The sequence below is a fragment of the Nymphalis io genome, chromosome 21 (assembly GCF_905147045.1).
Source record: "Nymphalis io chromosome 21, ilAglIoxx1.1, whole genome shotgun sequence".
In the NCBI taxonomy this organism is placed as follows: Eukaryota; Metazoa; Arthropoda; class Insecta; order Lepidoptera; family Nymphalidae; genus Nymphalis; species Nymphalis io.
Genome location: NC_065908.1, coordinates 1,059,769 through 1,075,387, shown reverse-complemented (window position 1 = coordinate 1,075,387; position 15,619 = coordinate 1,059,769). Strand labels below are relative to the sequence as shown.

General features: G+C 32.7%; 1 protein-coding gene across 2 annotated transcripts in view; it reads left to right on the top strand.

Moving 5' to 3' along the window:
• The window catches only part of LOC126776831 (alpha-N-acetylgalactosaminidase), a 60,429-nt gene that overhangs the window by 29,172 nt on the left and 15,638 nt on the right, over nucleotides 1-15,619 (top strand). The window contains exons 1-3 of one of the 2 annotated variants that reach the window (XM_050499664.1): nucleotides 85-129; nucleotides 587-947; nucleotides 2,355-2,529. In XM_050499664.1, coding sequence (XP_050355621.1) covers nucleotides 778-947; nucleotides 2,355-2,529 — 345 coding nt within the window. In that variant the 5' untranslated portion in view covers nucleotides 85-129; nucleotides 587-777. Of the gene's footprint in view, nucleotides 1-84; nucleotides 130-586; nucleotides 948-2,354; nucleotides 2,530-15,619 lie in introns of those variants that run through there. The other variant, XM_050499663.1, reaches the window with a different exon arrangement.

Genomic DNA, 15,619 nt, shown 5'->3' with positions numbered 1-15,619 from the left:
ATAATTTCTGATTACAGATAACCATAGTGGTTATAGATGAATCATAGACAAGAGCTTATTAATGTTGTCTGTTTTTGTGAGTCGACATAATTAAACTAAATCCAGCGTGAAATATACTATTGGAGCAAGGTACAGCTGCTTAAAAATAAAATTACCCAGATATTCAACTTTGTCAATTAATAAATTTTAATCTTTTGGGAAAAGAAATACTAATATATAAGGCGTATAACTCAAAAGCGTAGAGTTTAATATACAAGGCATATTATAAGTGTAGAGTTAGTATTTGTTGATTTTCATACATATTTTAGTGTATTTATATTTTTACGTGGTGGTAAAACATGGGGCAGTTACCACCAACTCACTAATGATATATTCTTCCGCTAAGATCAGTTATACAAACACTAACTCCAGTTTTGTAATATAGGTGAATGATAGATCAAGGTGAAGCTTGTTTTATTTATCAACATATTATTATTAGATATAATTGCATTCTCGCCATTGACATTTGTCATAGGAAATAATATCCGACCTAAATAAAGTTCACGAACTGTTTACACGTAATAACATTTAATTTTATTTGTTACAGATAATCTCTGACTTAACAACATTGATAAACTCTTTAGAGGCTAACTCCTTGCTCTAAACTCAAGGCGATGACAGTATACTGACAAATGTAACGTAACACGGTAGCTTGAGGCGAAATTTAATAAAATTATGTGGATAGGTTCCTTGAAGAGGTAGTGTTTGAAATTTACATAGTTCTCCTTTAAAATAAAAATGGCGTCGTGGAAATCGTGTATATGGACAGTTTTCGTGGTTGTGTGCCTGTTGGGGAAGATATCGGGGTTAGACAATGGATTGGCATTAACCCCACCGATGGGTTGGCTGGCGTGGGAACGATTCAGATGCAACACTGACTGCAAAAACGACCCTGACAACTGTATAAGGTGAGTTTATATATTTTTTTCTATTAACTAGTTTCAGTTATTGTCTTACTTGGTGGTAGGGCTTTGTGTTAGACCGTTTAGATAGGCACCACCCACTTACCATATTTTACCACTATGTAGCTATACTTCGTATTGTTGTGTTCCGGTTTGAAGGGAGAGTGAGCCAATAATAATAACTAGGCGCAAGAGCCATAATATCTTAGTTTCAAGGTTTATGGCGCATTAGATCGCCAATACTACAGAAAAACCCAATAACTTTTTTTTTATTGGCCAGTTCTGGGAATTGAACCCAGGACCTCGGGTCAGCGGCCTTATATCTAGCCACTGGACCAACGAGGCAGTCTTATAAGAATAGAGTTTAAATGACGTAAATTTCCACAGCTTGGGTAAGACCTCTTTATAAGGAAAAGTTTTGGAGTTTATTTCATCACGCTGTTTCAATACAGGTCAATTTATACACGTGGCATGATTTCAGGTGTCACACACCAGCTTTCTTTCTACGTTTTCTTCACCGCCTTCATGATATTAATTATAACACATAGTTGAAACACAAGAAAATTTAGGGGTGCTTGTTCGGATGCTCTCCATGTTTTCTAGCGTTTGAGCCATTATACGTCTCGTTGTAATATGTGTAATATATTTTCATCTATATTTATAACATTGTATGTATTTGTTAATTAATTTATTTATTTATCAAGTTGCTCTAGATATTTAGTGTAGTATTACATGGTTTCCATTCAATATCATTAAGCACTTCAAAATTTGAAACCGATTGATCTCATACGTATCGTCTCTTTTATACGTGTCATTGGCAGAATATTTTGCGCTGAACTAGCGTAGATACACGCCAGAAAGAGGAGAATATATTTATATACTAACTAACTTTCACAATGAATATAATTTTGCGAAATTTTGATGTTAATTGTGGCGCTCCACCAAATATGTTCATATCATTGACTTTTCGGTCGATCCTTTCATTGTGTAGAATCAACTAAAAAAGATCTAGTATATGTATATATATTTGAAATGGCCCAGTGGCTAGAACGCATGAATCTTAACCGAGGTTAATAGAGGTTTCAAGTCTAGACAAGTAAATGTGTTTTCATGTGATTTTGTGTTTATAATTCAAAGCGTGCTCGGCGGTGAAGGAAAACATCGTGAGGAAACCTGCATGTGTCTAATTTCACCGAAATTATATCACATGTGTATCCACCAATGCGCATTGGTGCAGCGTGGTGGAATGAGCTCTTCAAAGGGAGAGGCTTTATCAGGGAAACATTTACAGGCTGTTACTTCTTAACTTCTATTTTTGATCATAGTTTGGATGATAAGGAGATAAGATTTTTATAATGAACATACTTATCAGTAGATCGGAGGGTGATGTCTGATATAGTTATATTTCCCCAGTGACCGTCTCTTCCGGACGATGACAGACATCCTCGTGAATGAAGGCTATGCAGCTGTTGGCTACGAGTACATCAACGTGGACGACTGCTGGCCTGAGAGGGAACGTGATCCGAGAGGCCGCCTCGTACCTGACAGAGAACGATTCCCCTATGGAATGAAGAGCTTGTCTGATTATGTAAGTACTTATTATATTTATTAATTAAAGTAGACAGTCTAATGGATCACCACTTGAAAATCGAAGTAAAATTATTTTAATAAATATAGATGTGCTTGCTTATTGATTGGCAAAAATTTGGCATCGGTATGGAAGGAAATACCTAAGACCTGAGAAGGACCGGCGGAAGAAACTAAACGGGATTCAATTTTCTCTCCTCTTGAGGCGTAGATTTAAAGCCTACGCCACCACGCCGCTTCGATGCGGATTGGTGAATACAAACGTGACAGAGTTTCTTCCGAATCATGCCGTTTTCCTCATCTTTTCCTTCACAGCCGAATTAAGCATATTGGTACTTAGTGGTTTTTGATTTGAACCCGCACCCTTCAGTTATGATAAACATTATTCTCTTTCAATATTAAATAGTTCATCCGCTAATAATTCAAATGAAAATGTTTCGTTTAAGAATAAAATTGTTTCAAATTATAACGATCGTGTCAAACAATCAACTTATCATACGGCTGTGTTGCGTGTGCGCAGTTGTTGTCTCCATATGGCATTTAACGATCATTATTCCGAGTAAATCACTTATCGCGATGCATTTCAATGACATAAGCGTACATTGATCTTAATCATACTTAATGATAAAATGTACATGATTGTCATTTTTTAGAACTGTTTATATTTTTTTTTTAAATTTATTAATGTGCAAAGACAACACGATTGTGTCCTCGTGTAAGTTATTTTGTATTTTTTTTAATAGCTTACATACATATTATAAGTATAATCGTTATCTATCTCGGCTATCGGATAGTTTAATGAGTTATAAATATTTGCCAACCGATCTATTCGCCTGTGATGTGCTAATGCGTTGTATAAACCGTCCCGCGTATGTTTCACGCTTTAATTTAAATATCTCATAATTCTGAAGATTTTACGTTTTTGTCGCTCGTTCGTTCTTTTTCGTTAAATTGGTATTCTGCTCCCAGCTTCGCGCACCCATCACATCCATAAAACAAAGTCGTGCTTCTGTATGTCTGTCTGAGCGCAATACACTCAAAAACTACCGACTGTATTTTCACAGGGGCTCCACTAGTATAATATGATATATATATATATATATATATATATATATATATATATATATATATATATATATATATATAAATATATATAGGCAACGATTTAGAGAAATAGAATTATTTTGCTATTCAATGATTAGTAATAAGTACTCTACTTCCTTTTCTTCAACCCTGAGGAGCTAAATCAAAAATATATTACCCGAACGAAGTCGGGAGGGGCAGCAAACATTATATAGACGCAACGAGGACTGTTCTATTGATAGATTTTCACTTTTAACGTTCAATGTCAAACGCAACCAGTAAAACCTAACTACGGTACAATTTCTTTTCTGTCATCCGTGAGAAATGTTCGGAACAATAAGATTCTATGAATTGGTACGACAACAATGATTAGGGTTAAAGACCGGAACATTCCATTCCTTTCAGTTCACTTGAATGAGTTATGTAATTATAATGTTGTCAACAATCGAAGTAAATAAGTACTTTGCCACCAGTGGGTGAGTGAGCCTGTGTAACAACAGGAACAAGGGACATCTTATTTACCAAGGTGGCGCATTGGCGATGTAAGGAATAGTTAATATTTGTTACATCGCCAATGTCTTTGGGCAGTGGCGACCACTTACCATCAGATGGCCTATTTGCCCGTTAGGTTACCTATACCATAAATACCATTTTATACAAAATGAATTTATAAAGGAGCTATTGCTGTTTTGTGGTAGTGTAATTGGTTAGTGGGTGGTGGGCTATATTATATATTTTATTTATTTAACAATTTATTATTATATTTGTTTATTTATAACTATTTTATTTATTAATTTTAAACGTTTTAGAAGATTTGCGTTGGGTTTAGTAGGCAACATCCAATTTGGTATCGTATATTGTTAAGTTTTTATATAATTAAAAAAAAATCTTGATTATTATTTATCAAAGTAAATATACATGTTTTAAACAAACATAAAAAAATAAACTAATAAAAATAATATATTATTTAAATAATTTATAAAAATATCCCGTAAATGTTTTATTATCTATATCGAGGTATAATTAAAAAAAAATACGCAGCAATATATAAACCAGTTTAACAGGGCTATTAATACAAATACCTTACCAATTAACAAAATATAGTGTTTTTTCATTGCTCTAAAACCGTTATAATATATTAACTATATATAAAACGACACATTTATTTAAATATATTTTAAATTTATAATAATGAGCTAAATATATAATACAAGTTTCCGATCGCTGCTTCGCGCGCGTGTGACGTCAGGGGGATTTGTCCACCCTATGTCCTTTTCTGTACACCTGACAACGTGTAAGCGTTACGTGAAATAGTAACAAACAAACATACAAAGTCACTTTCGCATTTATAAATATTAGTAAGGAAGTAAGAATGTGATAATGAAATAATTACTCGTTTTCCTTGGTTACGTCCATGTGATTTATTGTTTATTTTTTCTTTATAATATATATTTATGTACGTGAGTATGTCACTGAACTCATAAGCAGCTGGACCGATCTCGAGGTTTTTTTTTGTGTATGATCCCTGGATTGTTTATTTTGGTCACGATAGGTGGCGTTTCGATAGGATAACGGGATTTGTTTAAAATTAATAAATAATAACGTAAATTAAATTCTTATTTCACGCGTACGTAGTCGGATAGTTGTATTTTAAAACCCCGCAGACATTGTCGTCTCTGTATATAGGAGTGTGTCAACAAACATAGCGATCGGTTGAACGGTATAGCATTTCATGCTGCTTGCATGCTTCTCACTGGTGGTAGAGCTTTGTGCAAGCTCGTCTAGGTAGGTACCACCCACTCATCAGATATTCTACCGCAAAACAGCAGTACCTGGTATTGTTGTGTTCCGATTTGAAGGGTGAGTGCGCCAGTGTAATTACAGGCACAAGGGACATAACATTTTAGATCTTTATATAACATCTGAAATTTACTCGAATTTTCTTGTATTATATACGTTCTGGGAAAGTTAATTTCTAAAATGCGACTCTACGCTAACCACAGCTTACATGGGCTTATTGTGTTAATTATTTCGGTGTGTTTTTAAATGTAAGTGAAATGTTTACAAGCTTAATAACTTTTACTATTAATGAAGCCTTTGTTACTTCACAATGGTAACATGGTACCGACTGCGACATTGTGTAACAGAGAAATTGTATCTTACGTCACATTTATCACAGAAATATTTGACAATGTTTATTATTAAGCTATAAATTGAAAAAAGAAGGCAACACGATATAAGAAGTCAATTCAATATTACAATTTTATACATATGTCCTCCTGACCGACACCACAGCGTCCAACTACACGAGAGATTTTTTTTTCACGTCGGGGTCACCACTTTTGGATACGTAAGCTATATAAATAATAGATAGTCGCGGTATTTGGTAGATGTATTTATAATAATTATGTTAACAATGGGACGCGCGACTCGATACTGGCTTGCAATACAGTAATTGCTAGTACAAATATGTACTAGAAATCTAATAAACAATATTACGCAATACAAACTATACAACTACACGTGATACTAGATAAAGGAGATAAAATCATTTGGAATTCGGCCGAAGGTCGCGGGTTCAAACAGTGGCAGGTTTTCTAAAAGGCTAGTGAATTAGAAAGACGCAAGTATTGCAGTCACGTCATTATATACATTATATAATTAATTTTATTCTATTAATTAATATATTTAAATGATTAATTTATATGAAATACATAACAAATCTAATAAAGAGCAAAATTTTAAAAGGAAATAAGGAAATGCGTTTGAAAATATGAGTGAAAAATGTTATGAGCGAAATAGACTTGTAACCTATTTCGCGGTCATTGAGTTATTTTTATTTTTTTTTATAAATGAAATAGATAGGTGGACTGGCAAGTGGGCTACCTGATAGTTAATGGGCACCGCTGGCGCCGTAAGAAACATTCACCATTCCATTCATCGCCAATGAATAAAGTTTTCGAGTTTCAAAGTTTTTTTTGATTAAGTAATAAAATATTTCGCTCGAAATAATCATTACCGTATTCAGATACTTTCACGGCATCAGCGGTTAAATGAATACAAGTTACGGTTAGAATATATTAGCTCAAACGATTACCTTTGTATTTTCGGTTTGAATGCTGTGCTATGCTTTAATCTTTCTAAATCTTATTGCTTCCTAAAATTATCAAGTATGTTAAAATTCCTTTCATACAATATTTCATTTGGTGATTGTTCGTGGTTTGTATACTATTACTTGAACATATATTCTACCGCCAAACACCAATACAACAACAACAACAATAATTTGTTGTGTTACGGTTTGAAGCCAGTATAACTACAGGCACAAGGGACGTAAATACCTAGATCCCAAGGTTCGCCTCGCATTGGCGACGTTTGGGATAGTTAATCATTCCTCTGCAAGCGCTACCGGATTATTAATTATCTACCGGACACTGTATACATGCAGGCATTATGTATGCATTATTTATAAAACACTAACGTCATAAGCAACCATTTTTAAAAATATCGATTAACTTTTATACAAAATATTAATTATTTATTCGATTACTTAATACTAACAACAATATAAGAACAAACAATTTAATGCGCATAAATTAATTTATTCGTATTCTAAAACGTTTCGTATTTTATTCAAAAGAATTGAAATAATTTAATAATAAATAAAAGAACTTAAGAATCAATATAGTTTCAAATGAACGCAGCCGGAAGAAACAACGTGCTTAAGAACATTTGCCGTTTAATAAGTCAATCAAGAAATTAGTTCGTATTCGCGTTGAACGCCCAAAGCGTTTTTCAGTCCAATTTTAGTGAAAGTAGATTTAATGTTGTTACAGAGTAGCAATTTGATAATACAGACTTATGAGCCTAACAACCGCATTCGAAGTGTTCACACTTACTTTAATACTTTTACTTTTCAACCTAGTATTAATCGTAACAATTTAAGAAATTCCTTGACTCCATTGTGTTACGTGAAAGTTGGAGATTGATATATATTTCTCTTATTATATTACTAGCGAACCAGCGGCTTCGCCTTTAACATCTGCCACTTTAACGTACATAATGCCAACTTTAAGATGTATATGTATTTATAATGTGTAGATAATACTAAAATAGTGGATAACAAAGCTATCTAAGCACGTGAACTTTAAGTTGTTGTAACTTATGATAAACTCGACCGATTTTGATGAAATAAGTACTTATAATAATTCACTTATTTGCATTTATATTTTTAGCCGTTTGAAGATTATCCCTGACAAACAGAAACACAAAAATAGAAAAATAATTTGTTTTAATTTTGAAATCACAGACAGATACTTCAAATTTGTTTATTTGTATATATTTTATGTAATACGAGTTAGAGAATTTGACAACAGCGATGAATTATATTGTAATTCGATTTTTTTGAGTTTTTTTTCATAAAATTGATAATTGACTGATCTGTTATTTGTTGTTTTTTAATCCTGGCAATACTTACAATATAACGTAAATATATATATACTTACAGTATAACGTAAATAATAATAATATACTTACAGTATAACGTAAAAAATTAAAAAAAACTATTGACAAATTTGGTATGTTTTCAAAGATCCCAAAGTTGAAAGCAGTTTGCTTTAGTTTTTTTTTTTAAATTAATTATTTTTCATCCAAACACTCATTAAACTGCTTAATGAGAAATTATTGCGTATGGATAATTATGTTGAATATAATCTGTATATTGATTCCATTCAATTCAATATCTTTCTCTATATATCATAATTACGCTGTCTCATTGATTTAGTGTATCGCTAATTTTCTGCGCCTGATCGATCAACCGTTGATGAATCAATCATTTTCAACGGTAACGTCATTTATGACTCACATTATTATCTCACTCATAAATAGATCATCAATAGATCAATTTATTAATAGATTATTTATCATTATCACTATACCTTTGTGAAAGATCACTTTTTGTCTCAAATGCCTTATCACCAATAATTTCAGTTTTTCTTGTATTAGTCATCTGCTTTTCTTTTTTGTTATGTTTGAGGACTTATCGTTTTATTCGTTGTTGCTGTATATAGTATGTATTTATATCATATACTTATAATTTTGTATGTACTGATAATATAATTTATTTATGGATATATGTATAATATTTGTATTTTATATTTACATTTAATAATTGGTTTTGTTTTAATTAAATATTAATATTATTTTATTCATACCACCACCTACCCCATATCCTATCTGTAATTACTTACACTCGGTTACCTGGAAGAGATCGCTATGTAGCGATAAAGTCGCCATAATTGTACATTTATTTAGGCAATATACACTTTTGTATTTTTCTCTTTGTTGTGTGATGTACAATAAAGTATTAAAGTATAACTTATAAGCTGGTTACTATATTCAAAAAACGCCTCGTTTCGCTTACACTAGTGTCAGTAATCTTAATAAATTAACCTTATCCGATATTCGTAGCCTTCTTATCCGATATAAATAGAAAGCCAATGTTAGCTTCTGAATTAAGCCTCGTTGACAATTTATCCGTAAGCAAAACGAATCGTTTTTGAACTTAGTAATCGGCTATTAATCTTTAAATTAAAAATTTATTGGTTGCAAACACTTCTTTCAATAAAGATCGCGCGTTCAAACCCGAGCAAGGACCATCGAGTTTTCATGAGGTTATTTTTTTTATTTTTTTATTTAGGGTATTTTGTACACAGGCACGTCAGTCCCATTGACCCTAAAAGTCAATTTGTGTTTATAGTTTATTTTGTGCCCAATGGTAAAATAATACTTCGTTATAAAGTCTCCAAGTTATGACTTCGTATGGTGGATACACATATGGCACAATTCCACCCTATCACTCACCCTTAAGATATATATATATATATATTCGGCGTACGGGTATATGTACGGCGTTATAATATCAGACGAGTGAGCGGTACCTACCCAGACGGACTTGCACAAAACCACCAAGTAAAGTAAAGTAATATATATATCATGATTTTTTTTTAAATATATAAGCTACAGCTTGACTGTTATCACTCCTGATGGAAAGTGATTATACAGTCTAAGATGGAGCGCGCTTGCCTAGAAGATGCCTATTCACTCTTGACTTGAAGGTACCCATATTGTAGGTGGTGGGGAAAACGGAGGTCGGCAGGGTATTCCAGATCTTTTAATTTAATTAATCATGAATTAACATATCTTTCCGTCTCTCTGTATGTAATTATGCGCTTACCGCACAAGATAGATTATATATTAATTCACGAGATCGTGACAAATATTATATTAAATATTTTAATTTGTCATTATTTCAAATCAATGAACATTCACGCTCAATGACGTCACCTTGAACTTAGCCGTTTGAAGGTGAAGAAACTTTACCGACGGGAGACAAACCGTTTTATTTTATCAACACATTAGCACTCATCGGGTTAATGACCATTGAAAATATTTGCCCCTTTATGTTTATTTATATTTGATAATTGTTAGCTTCTATATATTACGGTATAGTTACTCTCTATTTATTAAATAAGTATTTTTTGTCGCTTACAGTAACAGCCTGTAAATGTCCCACTGCTGGGCTAAGGCCTCCTCTCCCTTTTTTGAGGAGAAGGTTTGAAGCTTATTCCACCACGCTGCTCCAGTGCGGGTTGGTAGAATACACATGTGGCAGAATTTCGATGAAATTAGACACATGCAGGTATCCTCACGATGTTTTCCTTCACCGAAAAGCACGAGATGAATTATAAACAGAAATTAAGCACACGAAAATTCAGAGGTGCTCGCCCGGGTTTGAACCCACGTTCATCGGTTAAGATTCACGCGTTCTTACCACTGGGCCATCTCGACTTATGTCAAAATTTTTGTCGCTTATGTCAAAATTAATGTTGGTATATATTAGAGATCAAATATATAATATCAAATATATAGGTAAATATGTATAATAATAATTATCTAATGATGTCCTCCAGGCCGATTTCGGCCACGGCGGCCAACCTCAAAAGTGATTAGCCAACTACGCAGGAGATATTATAGTACACAAGTGTGTGCGCAAACACAGGTGCACTCTCTATTCCCTAACTCTCATAATCCGATGGGACGGCAATCCGACACGACCGGAAAGAGTTCAGGCGCAGGACCAACGGCTTTACGTGCTTTCCGAGGCACGGGAGTGTACACACTCCCAACTTCCAGACTCCGGGCTGCTACTGAGAATTTGACAGAAAAACCCAATAACTTTTTATTGGCCCGACCTTGAAATTGAACCCAAGACCTCCGGGTCTGCGGCCTTACATCAAATCACTAGACCGACGAGGCAGTCATAATACTATACTATAATTATAAACATCGGAAAAATATAAAAAAATATATATCAAAGTGTAGCCAATCATTTTATATACATATATAGTAAATATAATATAATATGAGTTAAAATTGCCTCTAAGAGCCTACTCTAAACGAAATAATGACAATTATTTTAATATATCAAACCTTACTTTATGATAATTATCATAAATATGCATTCGAGGGCGACACGAAATATGTCTTCCAAACAGTTTCCGTATGACATAAAAATTACATTCGCTTGCATAAATTTTATAACTTCCTTATGTCATTACTGTGATTTATATAAGCGAATTGTATATAAAAGTCATTCTGCGTATATATTAACGTTGGAGTTTAGTACATGATTAATGTTGATAATTACTATAACAAATAATATAACGCCTGGAATGAAATTTGTTTGTGCTTTTTCACAGTATTATTTGGTCGAATTTAATAAACAAATTATGAAACGAATTTAATAATAAATATGAAATTCACTACTCTTATAACTAGCATAGAATTCAACTGTCTTTATAAGCTAATGGCTTTACAGTCTTTACAGACTTTACACTCTATGAATGCATAGACTGTAAAGTTTTTTTTTTGGTAATCTTTATGTTAAGAAAAGAAATATTTATGGCAATTTTACTAAAACGGGTAGGTAAATAAATAGACAATTATTTATAATTGACTTACAAAGTGTGTTCTTGCACGTGTTTATTTAAAATTCGCTGCACGTCAATCTATCTGGTATTCAAGTCGGCTCTTTAAAACTCTGAGATCATTTTCATGCTATTGTTAACATTCTTGTGACTTAAATACCTTTTATTATTTATTTAAAGAAGTCAAAATGGGATCCCTAGTAGTGACTATCACCCTTAGATACACATAGATAAAGATGTTTGTGCTGTTTTATATTTTTCATTAAAATTATATCAATTCTATTCGAATGATCTTAGTATATATAAGTTTATAACGCTATTGTGCATGTACAAGTGGGTGTTTTATTATAAACACTGATTCCTTTCATTTTGTCAATATAGATTTGACATTCGAATGAAGAAGAAACCATAAATTGAGATTCTGATGATCTCTCTGATCGATATCTTAATGTACCAATGTCGTTATGAGTTTATTTTTTTTTAATTATTTCTAATTCGTTTATTGTATGTGAATAAAAGAAAAGTAAAGTACACCCTGTTAGGGCTTAGTCCACCATTCATTTGTACCCGCGATCATCGGTTAAGATTCACGCGTTCTAACCACTGGGCCATCTCGGATCTGAATCAATGCGAAGAGCGTCTTGTTCTTCTTAATTACTATGTATATAATATATTGCATCACAAGTGCAAGTTCATCAGATATTCTACCTCAAAACAGCAGTACTTGGTATTGTTGTGTTCCGGTTTGTAGGGCGAGTGAGCCAGTGTAATTACAGGCACAAGGGAGATAACATCTTAGTTCCCAAGGTTGGTGGCGCATTGGTGATGTAAGTGATGGTTAACATTTCTTACAATGCCAATATCTATGGGCGTTGGTGACTACTTACCATCAGGTGGCCAATATGCTCGTCCGCCTTCCTATTCTATAAAAAAAAAGTTATTTAAAGAATATAGAATATTTATTATTTTATCGTCGAATTGAGTTAATAAGACGTCTCAAGTCGTAACCTGCTTTCCATCTAATCGAGCGTGTTGGTTCCGAAACTAAAGGTTTTCGAGCCCTCGTTAGATACGCCGGAGGCAAATTGCGTTTTGCGGGGAAACTTTCTTTGTGTTGCTTCGCTGGATTGTTATTGTTGCAAAATAAATGCGAATGATGATACGGAACTGGCCTATTTAGCGGTAGCTATGCGTTCGTGTAATGATTCTATGTACTTTTTTTTTTACGATTCGTGTAGTTAATTTAAAAATTATTGTCTCGGTTTTTATTTTATTATGAATAAAATTATCAATATATTTCATAATAAATAAATACATTAATTAGAATTTTTGGTAATGAAAAAAAAATTTTTTTTTTTAATATTAATAAACTTTAACTAGCAGTAATTTTATTTGGGTCATGTGAAGATTTTCTTTTGTTTTTTTTTGCAACTTTTTTTTTTAATAGAACAGATACAGTATTGCATTAATTATATGGTTGCTAATAAATTTAAAGCTTAGATATACTAATTGGTAAAATAATATTACCAAGGGCTAGTGGAAGGCAAGCGGTCGCGCGGTCGAGTACCCAAGCGTTGGACAGACATTATAAAAGCTGCAACACAGACCTCCATAGTCCAATGTTCTAGAGATGCTGAAGACTGCATCAAATGGAGACACATAGCGGGACTACATTAGCCGAAAACGATGCGTCATCGTCAACCACGAACACTGTCATGAGCGAACGACTGATGAGACAAAATAATATTGTATTGAAATATATAAAAAATTAAGTTTATGTCTGATACAATTATTTAATTTAAAGGCGGAGAACTGTAATCGATATTAATTAATTTATTTAGTTATTGATTAAGGATTAAATATTCATATCATTTCTTAAGGTGTAATTTACTTCATTTTAAAACTAGAAAATGTAAGCAGATGTTATATCACGCTTTTTAATCGTTTTTTAATTGATATAAAAAGATTCTATTTTTTTAATATATTTTTCTTTAAAGCACTTATTTGTTATTATTGTATTAAATATAAAATACACGGAATTTCGTTTGAAGGTGGTTGAACATGAGATATAAGATTTAATCCGCAATGCGTTAGATAGAGAGATGTGATAAAGCTCATAAAGAAGACCTACATTGCTCGTGACCCTGACAGCTAACTAAATCCGTAACAAATTTTATTTTAGTACAATCGAGATGGTTATCTCCGTGGGAACGAAGCGTAGGCGTATGCATTGCGATATCGCCTCCACCTTCAATGGCTTCAATAGCTTATACACCAGAGAGGGCGTATAGTTAAACTATGTAATATTTATTATCTGTGCTATTATGTACTCTTTGTTAATGAACGAGATGATCTGAGTAGAGAGATCACGTTGAACTTACGCACTTAAAAGGAGATCGAGGTTTTATATCCGGGTAAATCGTACATTTTTATGTGCTTTTTTATACAATAAGTAGACTAAGGGCCAAATGAGACACCAGGCAGGTGGTCATCATTATCACCGCTCGTAGTTGTTGATGTCGTATCAAATATTAACAATTCCTTACATGACCACCAATGTTGGGAACTAAGATGTTATGCCCCTTTTGCCTGCTCTGAATGCAATAATACTAAGTATTGCTGTTTAGCGGTAGAATATTCAATGAGTGGGTGGTACCTACCCAAACGGGCTTGCACAAAGGCCTACCACCAAGTTAATTTGTGTTTATAAAGTAAATATGTGTCGAACAGGAAATTCTGTCACGTTTAGATTTACTAACCACCAGTGGATTAGTGGAGTGAAATATGTGACGAGCTTATTCCTTTTGTGGAAAGATGGCATTTGTATGGGACAAATAATAATGGTTTGCCATATACGGGTAGTAAAATATTTATAAGTATGTATAAAGGTGAGAAACATCATAGATTATCACACATACAAGGCATGGCATGGCAAGTAACAAAGGACTTCGTACCGTATAAAACTCATTCATGAAAAACATGTTATACGCACCAATTTTTATTGTAATCGATCAAACGAATTTACTTATATATAACCTATATACATTTTGTTATATAAAAGTACCTGTCTGTCCCGACTTGGTACGGATGAAATAAGAATTTTATTTTTTTTAATTTTTTTAGAAATTTGCTTCGCCACCTTCGTTCGGCTCAATCACACACAAAAAATCTCATCAAAATCGATTCAGCTGATTAGTAGTTGTGACTTATACATGTAGAAAAATTTTATATTTAAAGATAATTATATTGATTGCAATACGCCTTTAGTATAATATGGCTTAGCCTTAATATTATCTATTTTATGGCCTCGTTATAATATCCTATTGTACCGGATATTACACGTCAGAAAACCAATCATTCATTCATAGTATCAATACGTTCGATTCATTCCGGTGCAAATTATTCACAACTGTATTAAGTTCAATGTCATATCCCAAAATACCGTGAGAAAACAGATCCATTCAATATAACTGCGTAACGAAGGTCAAGCCCGCGGTAAAAGTGTTTTATACATCTAAATTGTATCAATGTTGCCATAAACAGGGCAGATAAAAAAAATAAAATAATATATTTATTATTTATCAATAAAAAATAAATCCATTATATAAATAATAACAAAATAAATTAAAATATCACTCTTATAATTTTATCTGGCTGTATATAAATTAAATTCTGTTAAAAAGTTTCTTAGACTTTATAATAAGTACTTTGTAATTATTTATTAAATAGGAATTCTTAAATTTTGTTCAGTACTATTATAAGGTGCGGTCGAAATTACTCCACATTTTTCTTAACGAGGAACATCATTATTCCATCGATATGATACTAAGTCGTACTTAACACTGTTAATAAGTTAATGATCCTACTTATATTATCTCTGTGGTTTACAATAAGTTATCTCGTGAATAGGACATAAGGTTGCACGATTACTAAAATTCATCGCCAAGTGAATCTAGCGGTACAAACAGCTAGTTCAAAGTACATCATTATAAAACAATAAACAATGAATAGTAAGAAATA